The following is a 15,014-nucleotide window of genomic DNA, read 5'->3' on the forward strand; positions in this document are numbered from 1 at the left end:
TAAGTTAATCTAATCTTGGTCAAAGGTCAACTTTGGATCACAGCCAACAAGTCAACCAAAATAAATCAACTAGAAACCAACTTAGGGAATTCAAACTAAAGTAATGCAAAAAAAAGATAAAGGTGATGGAATAGAAGATTCCCCTCTAGACTTGCTTCTAGTGATCCTTCTTGATGGAGCTTCTAAGGAGGTGGTCATGCCTTCATCAGCTCTATCGGTTGTGGCCGATAGGTGTGGCAGCAAGGCGCCTTGAGATACTCACTAGAAGATGTCGAACACTGCTAGCATGGTTATGGCCTTGTGGGAGGAAGGGAACGAGTTCCTTGATGTGCATTGATATTACATGGTTGTGGCCGTGTGGAAGGAAGGGAACAAGTTTCCTTGATGTGCATTGATATTACATGGTTGTGGCCATGTGGAAGAAGAGTTTCTTTGAATGTGTTTTGTCCCAACTACACCCAAGTAGACGGCCATCAGAGAGCACGATGGCCGCCTACCACACAATCGCCTTCGCACAGAACCAGGCAGCCATCAGAGAGCGCGATGGCCGCCTACCACGCGATGTCCCAACTACACCCAAGTAGACGGCCATCAGAGAGCACGATGGCCGCCTACCACACAGTCGCCTTCGCATAGAACCAGGCAGCCATCAGAGAGCGCGATGGCCGCCTACCACGTAGAGCCGCTTGCCACACAGGAACCCCTCCGTATGGACAGCACGGCCCCCACCTAGCTCCACACCCCCTGATTAAACCACGTGGCCGGCAAGCCGAAGCCCGACAGCCGATTTCCACACGGAAGGCACCCTCCCAAAAGAAAGCCCCCCTTTTTATGCATCTCATGGCCGAGCACCGGATGCCGCCAACACCTGAAGGACATGAAGGACCCCTTGGTAAATTCTCCCCTTTTACACTAGATCCAAGAAGGGCTAAAAAAGGAGTATTGGGCCAGAAAGCCCATCCCAGGTAGGACCCACAGGTAAAAAGGTATAAATAACACACTATCCCATGCATTCATTACGCATTAATTATTCTCTGAAACCCTGACATCACCAGTGCTGACTTAGGCATCGGAGTGTCTTTTGCAGGTCTCCTGCGCCGCCCTCAAGCCCCCTCTGACGAGAGAAGACCGGCCCCGAGAAGACGTACAAGACCCTTGGTTGATTTGTGGATTACAGACCTCGGTCCCTTGAGAACAATTGGCGCCCACCGTGGGGCCGAAGAGTATTTCACAGATCCAAGGTAAACCCTAGAAGCAAGATGGTGTCCACCCGAAGCAGAACAGCAGAAGTCGCCCCCTTGGCGCCGGCTGTGGAGGTTGGCGACCCCGGCCCCGCCTCGGAGGTGTCACGCATCCTGGAAGCTCAAGCCAGGATGCAGGAGGAGTTCGCAGAGTACAAAAAGAGAAATGCGGAAGAGATGCAAGCACTAAGGGAAGAAAACTCCCGCCTTAGGCGGAGAATTGAGACAGACAAAGCGGCTGGGGAGCCAAACCCCCCTCATTCGAGGATAGAGGCCCCCCCTCAGTCGAAAAATGACCCCCCTCCCTATTCCAAACTCGACGTCCATCCTACTGAGGACGAGAGCGAATACAGGCCCACCGCTCCAACCCTGGGCGGCAATTATAGCTCCTTCGCCTCCAGAAGAAATCGCCGCCACCCCTTCGTGGACGGGATAACGGAGACACCTCTACCCCATAAATGGAAGGCACCAACAGTCACCTACGACGGAACCACGGACCCAGACGAATTTGTATCCATCTATACCAATCAAATAAGCTTGTACTCCACTGATGATGCAGTGCTATGCAAATCATTCTCAGTAGCCCTCAGGGGATCGGCTCTAGAGTGGTTCATGAGCCTCCCCCCTACACCATCGACTCCTTCGCTACACTCACCTCTACCTTCACCACGCAATTTGACACAAGCAGATGGCATGATCTAACCACAATCGCCCTCCTCAACCTCAGACAAGAAGAAGGAGAACCCCTACGAGTTTTCATTGATAGGTTCGGGGCCATTGCCATGAAGATCAAGGACCTCACCCCTAACCTCATCCTGATGTACATGATGACCTCCCTCAGGCCGGGACCTTTCGCCGACGAGCTGGCAATGCGCCCCCCCTGAGTATGCAGGAACTTCGCAAGAGAGCGGCCATGTTCATAAGAGTTGAAGACATGAGGCGTTACCAGAACAATGCCCAACCCGCCCCAGCGCAAACAGAAACCAAAAGGACCAACAAAGAGCCCATTCCACGGGACCATAACCGTCCCTCAGAACGCAGACCAGCGAAGTTCTCGAACTATGCCCCCCTCAACGCACCCAGGTCCCGCATACTCGATGAAGTCCTGCAAGCGGAGCTCCTCCCCCCACCCAGGAAGTATCAAAACCCACCCAACGCAGATTTGAGCAAGTATTGTCACTACCACCGCAACAATGGCCACACCACCGACGAATGCGACACCCTACGGGACAAAATCGAAGAACTCATCCGAGCAGGACATCTAAGGCACTATGTAAGAGAAGTTGGGGCGGGTCCATCCAGACCCCGTTACGACAGGAACGACAATAGGAGGACCGAGCGACGCAACGACCAGCGAGTCGAACGCCGAGAGCCCAGGAGAGAGCCAGCCAGAACACAGAACGCGGAACGAAGGGAACCACCGCAACCACAGCCGCGACGAGCGGATGACAGACCCCCCCTACGAGGAACAATCAATACGATATCAGGAGGATCCGCAGGAGGAGGAAGGTCCTCTTCCTCGAGGAAGAGGCACCTACGGGTCGTCTAGCAAATACACGTAGTATCCAGCCGAACGCAAAGAAGAATGCCGCCCATCACTTTTTCAGACTCTGACTTTCAGGGTACCGACCCCAACCAAGACGACCCCATGGTCATAACTGTAGAAGTCGAGAGCTTTGCGATAAAGAAAGTTCTCATTGACCAGGGAAGCTCCGTGGACATCTTGTATTGGAAAACATTCAACAGGATGCAGATACCTCTCGCTGACCTGACCCCCCACAATGAACCCATATACGGATTCTCAGGCGAGAGAGTCCCCACCAAAGGGTACATCGACCTTCACACAACATTCGGAGAGGGAAGGCAGACCAAAACCATTCCCATTCGCTACTTGGTCGTCGACGCCCACACGTCCTACAACATCCTCCTTAGCCGTCCATCCATCAACGCGCTAGGCGCCATAGTATCCACCCCACACCTTGCGATGAAGTTTCCATCCCCGGAAGGCGACATTATCACAGTACATGGCGACCAACGCGCAGCCAGAGAATGCTACATGGCAAGCCTGAAACTCCCACTCCCACCCTTGACAACCCACAACATTGAACAATCCCAAGCCCACCCCACTCTGTATGGCGATGACTTGGACCCCAGACTAAACTCCGAAACGCGCCTCGAACCCGTGGGCGAAACAAGGCAGCTCCCACTCGAACAACAAGGCCACTTCCTCCAGGTTGGAACTTCCCTTCCTAAAGAAGAGGTAGATCACATAGAGCAGGTACTCAGACAGAACGCTGACCTCTTCGCCTGGTCAGCAGCCGACCTCCCCAGCGTTCACCCTAGGATAGCCGCCCACCGGCTTTCCGTTTTCCCCAACGCAAAACCCGTCTCCCAGAAAAAAAGAAAGCTTGGAGAAAGTAGAAGACAAGCGGCTATGGCGGAGGCCGAAAAACTAAAACAGGCCGGTTTTGTCGGTGAAGCCCAGTACACAACCTGGCTCGCCAACGTGGTGCTAGTCAAGAAACCCAGCGGGAAATGGCGTATGTGCGTAGATTACACAGACCTGAACAAGGCCTGCCCCAGGGACGCTTACCCATTACCTAGCATAGACAGACTCGTTGATGGGGCCGCAGGACACGCCCTACTGAGCTTCTTAGACGCTTACTCCGGCTATAACCAGATACCCATGGCTGATGAAGATAAAATCAAAACCGCGTTCATAACCGAAGAAGCCAACCTTTACTACAAAGTCATGCCCTTCGGTCTCAAAAACACCGACGCTACATACCAACGCTTGATGGACAGAGTCTTCCAGCCACTCTTGGGCAAGACGGTAGAGGTATATGTCGACGACATCATCGTCAAGTCCCCCAACGCACAACAACACTCCTCGGACCTAGCACAAGTCTTCAAAGCCCTCCGCACCTACAACATCAGGCTCAACCCTGAAAAATGCACATTCGGGGTAGACGGCGGAAAATTCCTGGGCTTCATGCTCACGCAGCGGGGAAACGAGGCCAACCCTGAAAAATGTCAAACCATCATCGACATGAGAAGCCCCACGAATGTCAAGGAGGTGCAGCGATTAGTAGGCAGACTAACCGCCATCTCGCGCTTCCTCCCCAAGTTGGCAGACAAGATCAAACCAATGATCCAACTCCTGAGAAAGTCGACAAAGTTTACTTGGGATGACAACTGCGAGCAAAATTTCAACACTCTGAAACAACTCCTCACCACCCCCCCGGTCCTAACCAAACCCGATCCCTCCCTCCCCGTTGTTATGTACATAGCCGCGTCCGCAAATGCCATCAGCTCTGCACTCGTCCAAGAAAGGGACAACACCCAACATCCAATATACTTTACGAGCCGCATCCTCCAAGACCCAGAAACGCGATATCAGATGGTAGAGAAAGTAGCCCTCGCAATTATAACAGCGGCGCGTCGCCTGCGACCGTACTTCCAATCACACACGATCATCATCAGAACGGACCATCCCATACAAAAGATCCTGCAAAAACCCGATTTAGCCGGTCGGCTATCCTCCTGGGCCATCGAATTGTCAGAATTTACAATCCGCTATGAACCACATGGACCCATCCGACCACAATGCCTGGCAGACTTCGCCAATGACCTTCAAGAGCCTGCCCCTTGTGACACCTGGTGGACCATGCACGTAGACGGCTCCTCAAACCCGCTAGGGGCCGGCGCCGGCATAGTACTGGAAGGACCCGGCAACGTCCTCATAGAGCAATCTCTACGTTTCACCTTCAAAACATCCAACAATCAAGCTGAATACGAGGCCATCATAGCTGGCCTCAATTTAGCACAAGACGTTGGCGCACGTAAACTCCTATGCAAGACAGACTCAAAACTCACCGTAGGACACCTCAACGGTGAGTACCAAATCAAAGATCCCACCCTCGCACAGTACTACCACATGGTAGTATCCCTGGCTGAGCACTTCGACACTTTCCAAATTCAACACGTCCCACGAAGCGAAAATACCCGGGCAGACATTCTCTCAAAGCTCGCTAGTACCAAAAAGAAAGGTCGTTACAAGTCACTCCTCCAACACACCATAACCGCACCCTCCATTGAGCAACAAAACCAGTGCTTAAACATTACTACCACCAACACTTGGATGGAGCCTTTCATCCGATACCTAGAAACAGGGGTCATCCCGCCAAATGAAGAAAAAGGGTGGGTGCGGAAAGCGGCACGATACACACTAATTGGGGGCGAACTATTCAGAAGAGGCTTCAGCAAGCCCCTGCTCAAGTGCGTAACTAAGGAAAAGGCCGACTATGTCATCCAAGAAATACACCAAGGCATCTGCGGCTACCACTCAGGACCCAAAACCATGGCCGCCAGAATACTACGCGCCGGATATTACTGGCCCACAATGGAAGAAGACTGCACCACATACGTCCAAAAATGCGTCCAATGCCAAAAGCACGGACCGGTTACACACATGCACCAGGAAGAACTGCACCACGTCTCCTCACCCTGACCATTCTCAAAATGGGGGATGGACATAATCGGCCCTTTCGCACTAGGGAAAGGCCAAGTCAAGTTCCTTCTTGTTGCGGTCGACTACTTCTCCAAGTGGATCGAAGCAGAGCCATTAGCCACCATCACAACTAACCAAGTCCAGCGCTTCGTTTGGAAAAACATTATCTGCCGCTATGGAATCCCTCACACAATCATAACCGACAACGGCCGCCAGTTCATAGACAAGGGCCTCGCTGACTTCTACCGCAACCTGAACATTACCCACATAACGAGCTTCGTCGAACACCCTCAAACCAACGGCCAGGCTGAGGCCGCTAACAAGGTCATCCTCGGGCAATTAAAGAAACGCTTGGACGGAGCCAAAGGCAAATGGCCAGACGAACTACTCGAAGTGCTATGGGCATATAAATGCACCCCCCAGTCTTCGACCCACGAAGCACCGTATACTCTAGTCTACGGAACAGACGTTGTCATACCAGTGGAAATCGGGGAACCCTCAATCCGACAACAACACCACGACGCACAGATAAACGCCGACTGCATGGCCACACACCTCGACCTCCTTTACGAGACAAGGGAAAAGGCACGAATCCGGGACTTGGCGACCAAATTGAGGGCAACAAGAAGGTACAACTCCAAGCTGAAACCACGTTCTTTGCACAAAGGAGACCTCGTATGGAGGATGGCTAGCAAAGCCCGCAAGCACGAAGGCAAGTTCTCACCCAACTGGGAAGGACCTTTCCGAGTACTTAAAGAGGTCGGCAAGGGAGCCTATCGCCTTGAAAAACTATCCGGAGAGCCGCTTCCCAACACTTGGAACATCTCTCACCTCAAATTCTATTTTAGCTGAACTACACTTGTAATCTGATGTACTCTTTCCTAACCCGGCATTTTTTCCCTAAGGAGGGTTTTGGCTGGGAAGGTTTTAACGAGGCATCACCCATCAATGAAATACAAGTTTATGCATCTCTATTCACCACAGCTCCCAGCCACTACTCTAAGTGCCGCTGGTCGAATAAGTAACTCCCAGCCACTGCTCTAAGTGCCGCTGGTCGAATAAATTAACTCCCAGCCACTGCTCTAAGTGCCGCTGGTCGAATAAATTAACTCCCAGCCACTACTCTAAGTGCCGCTGGTCGAATAAATAAACTCCCAGCCACTGCTATAAGTGCCGCTGGTCGAATAACTTAACTCCTACCAACACTATTAAGTGTTGCTGGTCAAATACGTAAACTCCTAGCCCCTACTCTAAAATACCGCTAGACGAACTTAATAATCACATGCCGCTACGCACGACAAGTTAAACATTCTGGTATACGGGAAATTAAAATTGACAGATTTAAAAACAAAGTATATGACAACACCACCATTTCCATAAATTTCCAAATATAATTACAATGATAACAAAGTTCAATACAGGCACATTCGCCCTCCAAACAAACCGGCAACACACTGACAAAACATTATAGTCCCTACACGGACATACAAAAAAGAACTAAACAAATTTCGGCGTCCTCGCCCCCAATATCTACACTAATGTTCCTCTTCAACTTCATCCACCTCGTCGCCCGCCGCGTCCTCCTCTACGCCATCGGCTTCCTCATCAGCAACCACCTGCTCCACCCCCTCATCAACCATGGTGGCCGCTGGAGTCATCACCAATGTATCTTCATTTGCAATAGTGACCGCCTCCTTCTCAGCCTTGAGCCGGCTAATCTCCGCAACGTCCAGCATACGACCATCGTACACATCCAGATTTACGTTAAAACGGCAGTCGGTCACAGACACCTCCCGATACAAGAACTCGGCTTGCCTCGAAGCCTTTTGGAAACCGTTCACATGTTCATTATACACGGCCTGCTGCAGACCAAAAACCTCACTAGCGGCTTCCTCAGCAGCAGCTTCCTTGGCGGCGTTCACCCCATCCAACTCCATTTGCTTAACTTTCAATTTTTTCTCCAAACCCGCAACACTCCCCTTCAATTTCTTCACCTCAGCCTCCAGCCTCGTTTTCTCATCCGCCCAAGCCGCCTGCTCGCGATCCCTTTGCACCTTCAAAGAAGCAACCTCCTCAGCCAACTTTTTCTTATCACCCGTAGCCAGCTCACCCTGCAGCAAAGTCGCCACCCGCCGACTCAACACCATACCCCGCGCCAAGTACTCGCTTATGGCCCGCATAGTCAGCCTCGGGTCAGCAGCCTCCACGACGGCCACCTCCTCGTCACTCAGTTTGAGCTCCACACCCTTCCTCATTTGAATCTTCACCTTCTCAAAGCCGCCAAGATCAGGGTTACTCGACCCACTGGACCCAACACCCCCGGTCTTCGCAAGAGCCCTCAGCCTCTTACGATCCTTCCCAACCCCCTTCATCTTAGAAGGAGCCGGCCTCTTAGCGACAGGAGGTCGATAAGTATCCACAACCGGGCCAACGAGGTTCGGAGCCTGCGACTGCCCCTCCCCCTTCGCGGCGTTCGCCATCTGGTTTCTGATCTTAGCAAATAAGTCCACCTCCCCACCAACCTTCTTCACATGGTGCGCCATCACACCTACACAAAGGAAAATTTTTCAGATTAGTCCAACACAAAACCAACAACAATAAATCAACATACCACATAAGTCACGGCCAGGATTGTCCGTCAAATAACAGCAAACAACCCACTTCCCCGGCACCCTAACCGGCAACATCTCCAACATCTCCACCACCCTCCGGCTATCCGCATCCAAAGCCCCCTTCGACAATGCATCCCTACGCGCCGGCGCACTCGTCCAATAGAAAGGAAACCGGGGCCGCCCCTCATCATCGTAATATACCCGCCTCCCGGCAGGTAGCACCTGCACTCGAAAGAACCCATCCTTAAATCTCTTAAACGACTGCGTGAAACCATCCAACAAACTAATCTTCGACCTGCCAACCAATGATACCCAAGACAACGGGTCCCTCGGACGCGTGATGTAAAAGTACAGGAAACTCTCGGGAGTCGGCGTCAGATAAAGCGCCTTACAAATCAACCGGAAAGCTTGCAAACTCCCCCAGCTGTTAGGATGCAATTGCGTCGGCGCCACGTTTAACAGCCGAAGAACCCCCATCGTAAAATCATCCAACGGCAACCGAACATGAAGCTTTGTAAACATACATGCGTACATATAGAAAAAATCACCTTCCAACCCCTCGCAACCATGACACACGGCCTCCACAGCACTCACCCTTTCAATAGCCACCATACTAGGGTCCGCCCCCCTTTCAAACAGATAGATGCTATTCATCCACGATCTAAGCAACCTAGACCAACGATACTTAGAAGAGCACGACCTCACCCCCTCAGCCACCCACTCGTACCCACCCCTTCTCGGCCAGAGCGATTCTGCATGCTCATTAGCCGGATCTTCACGCACCTCCCGTTCAACCTCGATGTGCAACGTCTCTGACGAACTCAAGAACTCTAACCTTAGCCCACCAAAGCTCGCACCCAAATCACCTTCATTCGAACCTCTAGAAGACGTAGTCGACATACCTCAAAACTGGTCAAACAGAAGACGGCACGCGAACACCAACAGGCGGCAAAGCAGCAACACAACAACCACAACGAAACCAGAAGCTAAGAGCGACGAAAATGACCAACGAATCCACTCCTATTTAAAGAACTTAGCCAAAACCCTTCACCTACCACCAAACCCCCCAAAGGCCCAAGGCTCAGCCACCAAAAATCTCCTCGAAAAGCCAACTCTGACACCAGCAGGCTAACCAACAGTCACGTCTTTTCACCTCACCTAACTCCTGACCAAACGTCAGATCAAACAGTACCACCCCCTGGCACCTCTTCAGAGATACCGGCCCAATTATCACAACAACACGGCAATAGTCTACACGTCACTTCTTGCCTCTAGACTGGGAGGCTAGTACGGTACACGACCAACGACCACAAACCACAAATGAAATTTGCAAAAGTCTATATGTCACTTCTTACCTCTAGACTGGGAGGCTAGTACGGTACACGGCCAACGGCCACAAACCACAAATGAAATTTGCAAAAGTCTATACGTCACTTCTTGCCTCTAGACTGGGAGGCTAGTACGGTACACGGCCAACGGCCACAAACCACAAATGAAATTTGCAAAAGTCTATACGTCACTTCTTGCCTCTAGACTGGGAGGCTAGTACGGTACACGGCCAACGGCCACAAACCACAAATGAAATTTGCAAAAGTCTATACGTCACTTCTTGCCTCTAGACTGGGAGGCTAGTACGGTACACGGCCAACGGCCACAAACCACAAATGAAATTTGTAAAATAGTCTATACGTCACTTCTTGCCTCTAGACTGGGAGGCTGATGTCCCAACTACACCCAAGTAGACGGCCATCAGAGAGCACGATGGCCGCCTACCACACAGTCGCCTTCGCACAGAACCAGGCAGCCATCAGAGAGCGCGATGGCCGCCTACCACGCGATGTCCCAACTACACCCAAGTAGACGGCCATCAAAGAGCACGATGGCCGCCTACCACACAGTCGCCTTCGCACAGAACCAGGTAGCCATCAGAGAGCGCGATGGCCGCCTACCACGCAGAGCCGATTACCACAAAGGAACCCCTCCGTATGGACAGCACGGCCCCCACCTAGCTCCACACCCCCTGATTAAACCACGTGGCCGGCAAGCCGAAGCCCGACAGCCGATTTCCACACGGAAGGCACCCTCCCAAAAGAAAGCCCCCCTTTTTATGCATCTCATGGCCGAGCACCAGATGCCGCCAACACCTGAAGGACATGAAGGACCCCTTGGTAAATTCTCCCCTTTTACACTAGATCCAAGAAGGGCTAAAAAAGGAGTATTGGGCCAGAAAGCCCATCCCAGGTAGGACCCACAGGTAAAAAGGTATAAATAGCACACTATCCCATGCATTCATTACGCATTAATTATTCTTTGAAACTCTGACATCACCAGTGCTGACTTAGGCATCGGAGTGTCTTTTGCAGGTCTCCTGCGCCGCCCTCAAGCCCCCTCTGACGAGAGAAGACCGGCCCCGAGAAGACGTACAAGACCCTTGGTTGATTTGTGGATTACAGACCTTGGTCCCTTGAGAACATGTTTTGTTATGTGTAAACGATTGATATATGTATGTGTTGATTATATTAGCTCACCCTATCTGCTTGTGTTTGGCGATGATCGTGTACGCAGTACACGGGAGCAGATGATATTGCAGGTGGTCCAGGTGAGGCTTAGCTACGGAGCGAGGATAGCTTGGGAGTTTTATGTTTTAAGTTTAAGTTTTATAACCTTGGATTTGTAATTATGATTTGTAATCATGGCCTGTTTGATAAATTTTCCAGATTTGTAATTATGGTTTTCTTATCTTTTGAGAACTTTAATTTTATAAATAAAGTTTTAAATTCCTTGTGTTTGGGAAATGATGTTTAATTAAATGAGGTTAATTATATTTCTTTGTTTATTATTTAAATCTGTAATATCCTGTCGAGATGTTACATTTGGTATCAGAGCAAAGGCTTTCAAAATGATTTTCGGGTTTTATGGGGAGTAAGCTTACCGTGTGTCGCTTATGAGACCATTTTGATTGATGATTGTTAACTATTTTTGGTATAAGTCTTAATCGAAGCTGTTGATGTGAACAGTGAACATGTGGCATGCTCAGGCTGTGGCAAATAGGCAGAGCAGGAATAATGTTGGGGCTGATGAGATCGCACAGGCGATACATCGGATGGGGGATGCTATGTAGCCCATTGCAACGCAACCTAGAGCCGTCGTAGCACCTACTCGCCCTATGACGATGGAGGACTTTATGAGGCATAAGCCCTCAAAATTCACAGGCAAATCCACTCCAGACAAAGCTGACGCATGGCTCAAGGTGTGTGAGAAAATTTACAAAGTCATTGAGTGCACTAATGCACAGAAGCTGACTTTCATCACATTCTTACTGGTGGCGGACGCTGAAAACTGGTGGGCGGGCATGCAACAACTTATACAGACTTGGGACAAGGAGGTTACTTGGACTTCTTTCAGGATGAGATTCTTGGAGAAGTATTTTCCAAACAGTGCCAGGCACAAAAGTGAGGCAAAATTCCTCACGTTCCAACAGGGGAACCTGACTGTGCAGGCATACACAGACAGATTTGAGTACCTGGCGAGGTTCTATTCGCCCACCGTCACCGAGGAGTGGAGATGTAGAAAATATGAGGGCGGGCTGAAACATGAGCTGTGCCGATTCATTGTACCCCTCAAGATCAGGGAGTTTCCAATCTTGGTGGAACAGGACAAGGCAGTTGAGCAGCTGGAGATGGGGCCCAGCAGAGTGGCTCGACCTTAGAAGAACACCACCGATTCAAGGCAGCAGAAGAAGCCGTATGACAGACCACAAAGTTCGGTCAAGAAACTATAGTGTTATAATTGTGATGGAGAGCATTTTAGGAGGGATTGTCCAAAACCCTCAGGCGGCTCAGGTGGTGGTAGTAGCACTGGCAAGTGCTACGTTTGTGACCAGACGGGGCATTTTGCACGTCACTGCCCAAATAAGAAACCAGCTAGAGGTGCACCAGCGAAGAAACCAGTCAGAGATCGATCTAGAGCACCAGGACGAGTGTTTGCACTAACGATCACCGAGGCGACTCAGTCAGGTAACCTGGTGCAGTTAAATTGTTTGTTGTTTGGTCACGACGTGGTTGTGTTGTTTGACTTAGGAGTCACCTATTCATTCGTGTCTAATGAATGCGTGAGGAGGCTCAGACTCGTGATGCGAGAGCTGGCGTGTAAGCTTATAGTTGCGACACCAGCATCTGGCGAGGTATCCACCACTTCTGTGTGTGGGGTGCCCTATGGAGGTGGCAGGCCGCAGGTTCAAGGTGAATCTCATATGCTTGCCGATGAAGGGTCTTGACGTAATTCTAGGGATAGACTAGTTGTCGGTCAATCATATTGTCATTGATTGCGGATGACGCAGTGTGGTATTCCCCGAGACAGTTGGTTTGGATTTGATCTTAGCTCAAAGGGCGATAAATGAAGTGGGAGCTGGGGCCACCTGTTTCATGATAGTGGCTCAGACAAAGAAGAAGAACATTGTAGAGAAAATCAATATGATTCCAGTAGTGGAGGAGTATGCGGATATGTTTCCAGACGAGATACCAGAATTGCCACCGAGCAGGGATATGGGTTTCACAATTGATCTCATCCTTGGAGTTGGCCCAGTATCCATGGCACTATATCGGATGGCACTAGCAGAGTTGGCTGAGTTGAAGAAGCAAATAGAAGACTTGCTTGAGAAAAAGTTTATCCGACCGAGTGCATCACCTTGGGGAGCACCTGCACTCTTAGTAAAGAAAAAGGATGGCAGTTCGAGGTTGTGTGTCGATTACTGTCAGTTGAATAAGTTGACTATAAAGAATAAGTACCTGTTGCCTATAATCGATGACCTGTTGGATCAATTGAGGGGAGCAACCGTATTCTCTAAGATTGACTTGAGGTCTGGATATCATCAGATATTGGTCAAGCCATAAGATGTACAGAAGACGACTTTCAGGTCACGTTACAGGCATTATGAGTATGTGGTAATGCCGTTCGGGGTGACGAATGCTCCTGCTATATTCATGGATTATATGAACAAGATATTCCGACAATACCTGGATCAGTTTGTTGTCGTATTTATTGATGACATACTGATATATTCTAAGAGTCGGGAGGAGCATGCAGAGCATCTGAGAATGGTGCTAGGAATTCTCAAAGAGCATCAGCTATATGGGAAGTTATCAAAATGCGAGTTTTGGCTGGAGGAGGTGCAATTCTTGGGGCATGTGATATCAGCCCAAGGAATAGTTGTAGATCCGACTAAGATTGAGACGGTGGTGAAGTGGGAGAGGCCACAAACAGTTACTGAGGTGCATATTTTCCTGGGTTTAGCAGGATACTACAGGCGATTCGTGGAGGGTTTCTCCAAGATGGTGAGTCCACTAACACAGCTCATCAGAAAGGACCAACCTTTCTATTGGACAGATGAGTGTGAGACCTGCTTTGAGGATATTAAAAGAAGATTGACTACCGCACTAGTATTGGCGATCCCTGACACAACTAAGATGTTTGAGTATATTGTGATGCCTTATATCAAGGGTTGGGCTGTGTGCTGATGCAAGATAAACGACTTATGGCCTATGCATCGAGACAGTTGAAGGTGTATGAGAAAAATTACTCGACGCATGACTTGGAATTAGTTGTAGTGGTGTTTGCCCTCAAGACTTGGAGGCACTACTTGTATGGGGCACAGTTCCATGTATTCAATGATCACAAGAGTTTGAAATACCTGTTTGACCAAAAAGAGCTGAATATGAGACAGAGGCGCTGGATGGAATATTTTAAAGACTACGATTTTGAGCTTCTATACCATCCAGGTAAAGCCAATGTCGTTGCTGACGCCTTGAGTAGGAAGAGAGTTCACATATCTACTATGATGGTGAAAGAGTTTGAGCTTATCGAGAAATTGCGGGATATGAACTTGAGTCTACATACAGGCGCTGATCATATACGGTGCAACGTGTTGCAGATCACTAATGAGTTCTTAGACGAGGTTCGGGTGGAACAGGGTAAGGATCAAGAACTGCAACAAATAATTGGTGAGTTGGACATCGAGAAGAGAAAAGAATTCAGGATGGGTAGGGACGATATCTTGCGCTTTAGAGAGAGGGTGTGCGTACCCAAGAGTCGGGTATTGAGGAAGATGCTCTTGGATGAAGGGCTTAAGAGTCGTCTTAGCATACATCCAGGTATGACTAAGATGTATAAAAACCTGAAAGCGACGTTCTGGTGGACTAGTATGAAAACGGATGTGGCAGATTATGTAGCATCTTGCTTAGTGTGTCAAAAAGCAAAGATCGAGCATCAGAGGCCGGGTGGTACGTTGGAGCCTCTTGATATTCCTCAGTGGAAATGGGACAACATTTCCATGGACTTCGTTACACACCTGTCGAGGTCAGTGAGGGGGCGTGACTCAATCTGGGTTATTGTAGACAGATTGACGAAGTGTGCTCACTTCTTGCCAATTAATTAGAAGATGTCCTTGGATAAGCTAGCATAGTTATATGTCAGGGAGATTGTCAAACTTTATGGTGTGCCAGTAAGTATTGTGTCAGATAGGGATCTGAGGTTCACCTCAAGATTTTGGTAGTCACTGCAGAATGCCTTGGGTACTCAACTGAGAATGAGCTCGAATATCATCCTCAGACTGATGGTCAGTTTGAGAGAACCATACAGTCTTTGGAGGACTTA

General features: G+C 49.7%; 3 protein-coding genes across 3 annotated transcripts; all 3 read left to right on the forward strand.

Moving 5' to 3' along the window:
* Positions 1-2,826: 2,826 nt before the first annotated feature.
* LOC114188339 lies at positions 2,827-5,751 on the forward strand. The gene has a single exon (XM_028076935.1). The coding sequence runs from the start codon at positions 2,827-2,829 to the stop codon at positions 5,749-5,751; it is 2,925 nt and encodes a 974-aa protein (XP_027932736.1).
* A 5,784-nt stretch (positions 5,752-11,535) lies between these two features.
* Positions 11,536-12,072, forward strand: LOC114188340. Its single transcript, XM_028076936.1, has one exon. It carries the CDS (start codon positions 11,536-11,538, stop codon positions 12,070-12,072), a length of 537 nt encoding a protein of 178 aa, XP_027932737.1.
* Positions 12,073-13,309: 1,237 nt separating this feature from the next.
* LOC114188341 (uncharacterized mitochondrial protein AtMg00860-like) lies at positions 13,310-13,879 on the forward strand. The gene has a single exon (XM_028076937.1). The coding sequence runs from the start codon at positions 13,310-13,312 to the stop codon at positions 13,877-13,879; it is 570 nt and encodes a 189-aa protein (XP_027932738.1).
* The last annotated feature ends 1,135 nt before the right edge of the window (positions 13,880-15,014 follow it).

The sequence above is a fragment of the Vigna unguiculata genome, chromosome 6 (genome assembly GCF_004118075.2).
Source record: "Vigna unguiculata cultivar IT97K-499-35 chromosome 6, ASM411807v1, whole genome shotgun sequence".
Taxonomy (NCBI): domain Eukaryota; kingdom Viridiplantae; phylum Streptophyta; class Magnoliopsida; order Fabales; family Fabaceae; genus Vigna; species Vigna unguiculata.